The sequence below is a fragment of the Triticum dicoccoides genome, chromosome 6A, assembly GCF_002162155.2.
Source record: "Triticum dicoccoides isolate Atlit2015 ecotype Zavitan chromosome 6A, WEW_v2.0, whole genome shotgun sequence".
NCBI lineage: Eukaryota > Viridiplantae > Streptophyta > Magnoliopsida > Poales > Poaceae > Triticum > Triticum dicoccoides.
The window spans coordinates 127,739,101-127,748,096 of NC_041390.1; the positions used below are offsets into that span (position 1 = coordinate 127,739,101).

The 8,996-nt window shown below is 47.5% G+C and overlaps 1 protein-coding gene across 1 annotated transcript; it reads right to left on the reverse strand.

Annotated features, from left to right (window-relative positions):
* Window positions 1-3,304: 3,304 nt before the first annotated feature.
* On the reverse strand, window positions 3,305-8,933 carry LOC119316233. Its single transcript, XM_037590542.1, has 5 exons — window positions 8,471-8,933; window positions 5,099-5,255; window positions 4,178-4,395; window positions 3,935-4,108; window positions 3,305-3,838 (listed from the first exon to the last, which is right to left on the reverse strand). Exons 1-5 carry the CDS (start codon window positions 8,672-8,674, stop codon window positions 3,752-3,754), a joined length of 840 nt encoding a protein of 279 aa, XP_037446439.1. The 5' UTR covers window positions 8,675-8,933; the 3' UTR covers window positions 3,305-3,751.
* Window positions 8,934-8,996: the final 63 nt, after the last annotated feature.

An 8,996-nucleotide genomic window follows, 5' to 3' on the forward strand; every position in this document is an offset into this window, starting at 1 on the left:
TCATCCGATGAGATCATCGTGGAGCGTGTGGGAGCCAACATGGGTATCCAGATCCCGCTGTTGGTTATTGACCGGGGAGTTGTCTCGGCCATGTCTGCATGACTCCCGAGCCCGTAGGGTCTACACACTTAAGGTTCGATGACGCTAGGGTTATAGGGAATAGATATACGTGGTTACTGAATGTTGTTCGGAGTCCCGGATGAGATCCCGGACGTCACGAGGAGTTCCGGAATGGTCCGGAGGTAAAGATTTATATATGGGAAGTCATCATACGGTCACCGGAATAATTCGGGGGTTACCGGTATTGTACCGGGACCACTGGAGGGGTTCCGGGGGTCCACCGGGAGGGTCCACCTGCCCCGGAGGGCCCTATGGGCTGTGTGTGGAGAGGGACCAGCCCCTTAGTGGGATGGGCGCCTCCCCCCCAGGGCCCATGCGCCTAGGGTTTGGGGGAACCCTAAAGGGGGGCGCCCCCCTTGCCTTGAGGGGCAAGGTAACCCCCCTGGCCACCGCCCCCTCCTCAGATTGGATCTGAGGGGGCCGGCCCCCCTCTCCCTTGCCCCTATATATGTGGGGGGTGGGAGGGCAGTCGCAACCAAGTTCTGGCGCAGCCCTCTCCCTCTCCCAAGTCCTCCTCCTCTCCCGCGGTGCTTGGCGAAGCCCTGCGGGATTGCCACGCTCCTCCTTCACCACCACGCCGTCGTGCTGCTGCTGGATGGAGTCTTCCCCAACCTCTCCTTCTCCCCTTGCTGGATCAAGGCGTAGGAGACGTCACCGGGCTGCACATGTGTTGAACGCGGAGGCGCCGTGGTTCGGCGCTTAGATCGGAATCAACCGCGATCTGAATCGCTACGAGTACGACTCCTTCATCCGCGTTCTTGCAACGCTTCCGCTTAGCGATCTACAAGGGTATGTAGATGCACTCCCCTTCCTCTCGTTGCTAGATTACTCCATAGATTGATCTTGGTGATGCGTAGAAAATTTTAAATTTCTGCTACGATCCCCAACAACTGCGGTGTCCAAATCGGGCGTCGCGTGAAGGAGTAGCCATCGTCGCTGATGCCGTACAACTGATACACCAGGATCGATGGGTCGCTGTTGCAGCCCCGTCATAATCGACGTGGCCAGTTCGTCAAGACGAACTACTGTCCCCGATCGCCAAGGCCCGCGACCGGATCCTACACTACCTCGGTGCCGGCAGTGGCGGCAGTCCCCTGAGCTCGCGAGCTGTCGTGTCCGTCGTGGAAAGGGCAATGAGGCAGGCGACGCGGAATGAGCGGCGCAATGCTGCCCGCCGCTCCGCATTCGCCAAGTCGGGCGCGACGCTGTATTGGGTCCTCAATGACCCCGACCTAGCGGCGACCTAGGCCCTGGAGCGGTCTATCATGACCGCGGAGATGGCCGCGAGGCGCCACCGTCACTTTGACGGCGAGCTCGCAAAAATCAACGATGAGTTGTTGCTTAGAGACACCTCCGCCAATGCCGGCAGGGGCCAGGCCACCGCCAAGGCTCTACGGGCGCCGTTGAAATGGCCGTGGCAGCCCTCCACACCCCGCAGTAGGAAGCGGAGCGGCTCCTCCGCGGGCGTCAGGCAGCGGCCGGACAAGGCTGCCGCTACGACCCCGCGCCCTTGCGCCGTTGGAGGGACGATGATGACACGATTGTGACGGCGGTGCGGCCAGGCAGGGCGGCCACGCGTAAGAGGTGGTCTTCCACTATAAACTTTAGTTTTTTTTTAATTTTAAGTTAGACGTCGAAATATCGGCCATTTTATGTAAATTATGTCCAAACTTTAATGAAATTCATCGTGTTTGATGAATTTTGGTTCGGTTTGTTGAAATGTGCTTTAAATTGTATGCAAATATATCTTGGATGGTTGACTCCCACATCAATGTCCGTGGACTGGTCACCAGTACTAACCATAGTGTCATGAAAACATTGGTTGAAAGTTGTCATGTGCATAGCAGCATTCCCCCCATATCTCTCTCACACACACAATCTATGCAGGCTCACACACATACTTACATACACGGGAAAATATCAGATGATACCATGCCTTCGATGCTCCCATGATACGAGTTTCTGATCCATCGAATCTCAGATACAACGGCTCCTAGAAGCTCGTATCATGGGAGCTCTAAGGCTCCGTATCACCTGATACACAAGCATGCACACAAAGCAAGGAAACAACGCACTCACGCACAGCGAAACGCATGTGGAGTCTCACGGATTCAACGGACAGCATGACGTGGAAGAGTAGGATTGGAAGATATGAAGAGGGATGAGCCCCACCCTGGTGAAATTCAGGGTATAGAAAATTAATTGAAAGGTCTGGTAAAACACACTTAAACAGCTCGTGAGTCTAGGATTATCACGTGCACACACAACGAACACATGCTACAAGTGTTGACCGGAGGCCCAAATATGCTGATGTATAGAGTCGACAGAAAGCAAAAAAAAAAAACAGTTAGAAAGCAACAAAAAAACAGTTGCCACACAAATGATAAAACCGAAAAAAAAAACCATTGTGTTAATTTGCTCTTATTAATTTATAATTATTATACTAATCAAAAAATAGGTGTATCTAAACATATTTTAGTTCTAGATACATACATTTTTTATCTATTTCTACTACAAGTAAATTCAGACAGAGAAAGTAATTATTTTCACCAATATATTAAGGGCAGTGATAGGCGCCGCGACAAGTGTTGCCGTTAGATTGGGGTTTCTGTTTTTTTTTCAAAACCAAATCTAACGAGACCAGCGGGAAACAAAGCAGCGGCGCCGCCGGCGCTCGCCATGAACGAGCAAACGACCAACCTCGAAGCAGGTTGCCTCCTGCCGAATTGCCTCGCCGTCACCGGTCGCCGCCGTCGCCCGTCGCCTTTTGAGCTGCTGGTTGCAGCTCCGCTGCTCGTCGGTTGCAGCTCCGCTGCTCATCTGTGCTGCCCATCCCCTCACCTCTCCCACGCCCCTGCAGAATCAATGGTGACGACGGCCGTGGTTCACATCCAAAAACAACGGTGGGAGCAAAAAATGTGATGCTTCCAGCAAACGCGAAAACAGTGGTAGCAAAAAAGATGAAAAACCAATTGACGACAGCAGCTCACCCGCCGGCCGGAAAGTTGCAACCAGTGACCAAAAAAGCTTCATATCGCGATGAAAAAAGCTTCATCCGGCGATAAAAAAAGCTTCAACCATAGAGCCGAAAGCCATGGACGAACGATCAACACAGGTCTATTTCTGCTCATACAAAATGAACGAACGATCAACACATCCTGTAAAGATTCGACGTCACAGCAAAGGAAATAAACATCAACACGCCATTTTTCATCGATACTTGCATTTTAAGTCTGGTAGCAATACACTATGCTCACCCTTGAGGTCACACACAAAATACTGTTACAGAGTGATGCATTAACCAATAGGCACCGCAGCACCATCCACCTCAACATATTATTTCTTCTGACCTTTCCTGGAGCACAGGATCCTTTATTACAATATCGACACTTCGCTGTTTACATTTCTCAGATGGCAGGTCTTTATGGTAATGTGATGCATACGTAAACATATGAGCTTGGGGCTTCAAAAAGTGTACGAATACCATATGAGCTCGGGACTTCGGAAAGTGTACGAATACCAGGGCCAATAGTTGAATCCCTCTGACAATAAGATACCTGGGTAGAATTCTAGTGTGAGAGGGATATCCTCCTCGATGTGCGTATTAGCAGACATCAGGATGGAAAGCTTATCAGCAAACATCAGGGTGGAAACGCCCGGGCATTGAACTGTTCTGCTGAGCCTGCTGTAGATGCATCCTAAGTGCATAATTATTGATCTGCAATGACAGGCGGTTCGCAAGAGATAAATTAAAACCCAACCCTTGGTGTGAAATGGATAGCTAAGAACCAAAGAAGCAAGGTCTGGAGATAACCTCGAGAGTCTTTAGTTGTTCCTGATACTGCAAAATCAATTGCTTTAGGTTGTGAACCTCCTGTGTCTTATCATCAAACTCTTTTTGGCGCTCGTGTTGGATTGCAACCCCCCGCTTCAGAACAGCATTCTCTCGAAGAGCTATTGCTAATTGCTCCTTTAGCATCTTATTTTCCTATGGACAAGTGAAAACATTAAGCCCTAGAGGTAAATCGTGAATATTATGCGAGTGTATTCATAGTACCTTGTGCAAGTTTTGCACTGCCTCGGCTCCTGTCCGCTCCATGATGGACTTCTCAATAACCTCCAAAGCTCTTGATGCACGAGCCCGTGCATCATTTATGTCAGAGGCACTCATCATCTCTCTAACAAATAGCTCAACCCATTCAGAGCTATGGTGATTTGTCTGACAATTATCTGTCGCAGGTGGATTTCCACTAATAGCATCCAATTGGCCATTACCTGTCCAACATTGAAAATTGTTTCCATTAATATAAAAGGGATACATGATTCATAAAGATATAGTGATATAAGTAGGCTGCCAAACAATAGACATCGTGGAAGTAATAAAAGCTTAACCAGTACTCCCTCCGTCCCAAAATTCTTGTCTTAGATTTGTCTAAATACGGATGTATCAAGTCACGTTTTAGTATTAGATACATCCGTATCTAGACTAATGTAAGACAAGAATTTTGGGACGGAGGGAGTACTACCTCTGTACACTAATATAAGACATTTTTGCAGGAATACCAAAGATGCCATATAATACCAATTGAAAATTGAGTAGCATAGATTATGCAATACATGAAGTACAAGGCATGCAGTCTATTTCAAATAACCACAATGTGAATGATAGACATGACAGAACAAAAATTAAAATATGTCTTTTACACAGGACACAAATACATGAAAAGTGCATGCAGACTATGATAATGCTAACTACCATTGTTGCAAAACACCAGGCAGAACAATTAAGGAATTCAGGGAAAGATGCTTATTTGATCAGACTGACTACCATTGTTGCAAAACATCAAGCAAAACAATTACGCATACTGTTTCACTTATCGAACAAGTTTTTATCAATAAATAAACATGTTAAATGCGATGAATTGTGCTTGAATGTCTACCATGCAACCACCTTCTGATGTAAATTCAATCAGCATACCTTCAGCCGATAACTTAAGGGCTGTTGACAGGCCATTCTCAGGTTCACTAACAGCAGCTGAAAAGATAGCCTCAGCTGACTCCAGGCGCAGGTCATTCAAACTCCTTATTGCAAAATCCAAATCATCTCCAGATGCTTCAAGAGCTCTTTCAAGCAACTGGAATCATTATGATAAGCAATATCAATATCATACTGCTACAATAAGAAATCACTATTTAATCACAAAAACATTCTAACCATGCCAGTCTAAAATGAAAACCACAAGTTCCAATACAAGATCCCCAACTTCATTGAGCAAAAAACACTAACCAGGGAAATACGCTTGTCACAATGGAAGCATGAGAGCAGGTGCAGATAAATAGAAAAGAATGATAAGGAAATTTCTATGAATGGCACATTTACATGAAGGCTGCAGCAATATTGAGAATTAATGGGGGAAAATGCCAGCTGTTCAGGCACAAATACATACACACCGCTTACAAAGGTTTGCCATGCTAAAAAAAGGATGGGTAAGCAATTACCAAACAGCTAGTTTTATTATAGTTGGTAAGAAGGTGTAAAAAAATATCTCAATTAGAGTAAGATAAATGCATAGTTCAATAAAAGAAACTAAAATAATGGAATGACAGTTTCCTGCAAACATCTACATATAACAAAATAATTGAAAGTGTCTTTATTGAAATAATCTAGCAAAACACTTCTCATATATGTAGCAGCAGTTGCGTTCGACTTTGAAGTACAGGGAAAGGCACGCAAACGGAATGTTTGTTCTATATAAGTCTAATGGAACTGGCTCTCTATCCATAGAATTTCTTCAATCATCCAGAGGCTGCCAATCTACCTTATAGATGGATCAATAAATGTTTAGATTTCTGTGATTATTTTTCACGCGGAATTGTTGAAGATCAACAATGTATTGCACAGAATCCCCTTTTTCTAGAGCGAGTTGGAAGGAGTAGGTTTTATTATCAGATAAGAGGCAGTAAATTAGGGCTTATAAGGACTGACGTTACGAGCTTCTGGAATACAATGGGATCTTCGTAAACTAGATCCTTATGAGTCTTACAACCACTTTGATTGGAAAGTCCGGTGTCAAAAAGAAGGGGACTTGTTAGCTCGCTATTTAGTACTCCCTCCATCCCAAAATAAGTGACTCAACTTTGTACTAACTTTAGTACAAAGTTGAGTCACTTATTTTGGGACGGAGGGAGTACAAGTTAGTGAAAAGAGGGAAAACATATATGGGACACAATAGAGAAGCATCTCCCGACAACTACGAAGAAATGACAAATCCCAAGTACATATATATAAGAACCGAAACTGCTCAGAGCATTATATGCGCAAACAATAGTGACATTTAGCATTACCCGAAATGCAATACGCAAAGAAGGGATATCCGAGGTACTGAGAAAATGCTCAGAATGTCAAATTTTGTGATGGGAAGTCCTAGCAAGATGTAAACTAGTTAAAGGTAGACACAATATTGTCACAACACATCCTGAAAGAGAAACCTCCTAGTTGACAATAGAAGGCTATCATTAGATTGCTTGATAATCATCCAAACCATGATACATGACTCGCAATTTGCTGGGTCCATGATCCAGGTTTGGAGGAGATTCACGACTTCATAAAAGTAGGCTCCTCAGGGTTGGTAATACCTCCTCGGCTCACTAATCAGAGATGTGGTTCACGAAGAAGATATTTGCACCTCATCACGAAGATCCGGTTGCTGCTCCTCCCCTGGTTGCTGGCTTGCTACTGCTCCTCATGTCGACTAGTCGACCATGAGTCTAGACTAGTGACAACTAGTCAAGAGTCGCTACCCCAGAACGACTCGTCGACCATTGGTTTCAGCGCGACGTGGCATCAGATCCGACATGACAGCATCCCTCTCTCAGTTAGTTCTCTTGGTTTTCTTTGTTCATTAGCAGCTAGTTTCTCATCCAGCCCTTAGGAAATAAGATTGCGGCCCAACTGTGAACCAGATCTCTCGACCGAAATAGATGTTTAACAATGGTTTAAGGGAATCTGATAAATATGATCCAAATTATTATCGATTAGTTGATTCATCATTCATCACCAAATAAGTCGGGTAACATTCATCAAAGCTTTGCCCTATTTCTTTCTTTCTTTATTGTGAGGAAAAGGTGAGATCTATTGCATCACGATAGGTTTACATTCAGCATCCAATAGCTGGACAAAACTCAGTCCATGGTCCCAAAGTGAAAGCACAGAAAGCCGCAGACTAAATTGAGCTAACTCATGCCGCTTTTGATCTAGCCACGACTGATCGCCATGCCGCTTTTTGTTTATTTTTCTCTTTGTTTGCCTATACCTTCTGGTATGGTTTGTACAGTTTGGCTGTCAGCCACCCCTTCTGAATGAATTGCGCAGTTCTCCTGCGTTTCTTAAAAAAAAAATTGAGCAAGCTGCCCTATTTTGATCCCTATTGACGTGGGTGATTTTAAACTCTCCAAACTGGCGCACTAAGCTCTTCACCTCTTCTGAGTGAACAGTCTCTTTGTAACTAATTACCCATTTCATCAAGATAGCACTTGAGTAGCTATAGCCTAAACAGCTTTGCGTCAAACGCTTTCCACATCAAGTTTAAGCAAAGGTCCGCCGCAAAGGCATCCCCAATCGGCGGTAGTGGAGGATAAATTATCCTCAGCCGCGCCGCGCCTCCCTATATTTACTCCACCGCTCGGTGGCTGAGTAAAAATTCTCCTCTCCTCCTCTGCCTCCCCTGCCCCACTCCCGCGCCGCATCTAAGCCGGCGCCGCCTTCCCACCCCCCGCCGGCCACCGCCCGCCACCGCGGACGCTCCGTAGGCTTCGCCGCGGTCCTTAACCACCCGGATTTGTGCCTCCTTGTCCCATTGCCGGCGCATAACCGGTAGATCTGCGGCTGCTGCCACCGCCGCCGGATTTGGCGCTTCCGGCCGCCGGCGACTGCGCCTTGCCATGGATTGGCCGGGTACCGGACCGCACAGCCCTGGCGACGCCTCTGCGCCACATGCAGGTATTGACTCCGCCTCTAGTCGCTCGGATCTCTCCCGTCGGCAGTTCGCCGGATACTCCGCTATTTTGAGGGGGTCGGTTAGAAATGCCCTAACTTCACAACAAAAGGACCTGGTTTCAGCATCCAACACCATAGCATTTGGAGAATTAGAAATATCACAAATCTACCAACCTCTCATCACAACAATACTAAGATTAGCCCTATTTCATTCACAGCTCCAGGCACAGCAGAATCCAACCACAGAGCACAAAATTCACATGAAAAGAGTCGCCTTCGTGCGTCCAACTCCAATTCCTACAAAATAAATCTCTCTTGGCAACTAAATTAATGAGACAAAGCAGGGCGAGAGACCTGGGGATCCATGTGAGGGAAGAGGGAGCGAAGGTGGTGGAGCAGCGCCTCCCGCCGGTGGGCCGCGGCGGCGTCGTCGAAGGCGCGGGTCGGGGAGCAGCGGGACCGCTTGGAAGGGTGGTGGTGGGGAGGGGAAGGCGGAGAGGAGGGGATGAGCTCGTCGGCGAAGATGGAGGACCTCTTGCCGCACACTACGGCAGACATGGTGGCCCCCGCCGCCTTGCGGCGCCGCCGATCCGTCCGCCGCCGATCGCAGCCGTGCTACTCGCCCCCGCCGCGGGGGTCGCCCACCATCTGGCCCGTCGGGATCCGGCCGGTGGCCCTCTCCTCCAGCGATCCACGGCGGAACAGGGCTCCGGTCTGGGCTCGAGCTAAGGAGGCGTGCGCGGTCTGATTCCTGGTGGTGGAGGCGGCTGCGTCGCTTGCGAGATTGCGAAATGGTTTGGTTTGGTTTGGTGCTTTACGACGGTCGTTGGGTCTGCTTTGGTTTGGTTAACCTATTACTATTAGTGCTAGCTTTGTTGTT

Coding starts and splice junctions, on each gene's coding strand:
- LOC119316233 (XM_037590542.1), bottom strand. CDS start 8,674: ATGTCTGCCGTAGTGTGCGGCAAGAGGTCCTCCATCTTCGCCGACGAG. Junction 5,256..8,470: donor TCCCTCACATGGATCCCCAG/GTCTCTCGCCCT, acceptor TAATGATTCCAG/TTGCTTGAAAGAGCTCTTGA. Junction 4,109..4,177: donor CAGTGCAAAACTTGCACAAG/GTACTATGAATA, acceptor ACTTGTCCATAG/GAAAATAAGATGCTAAAGGA.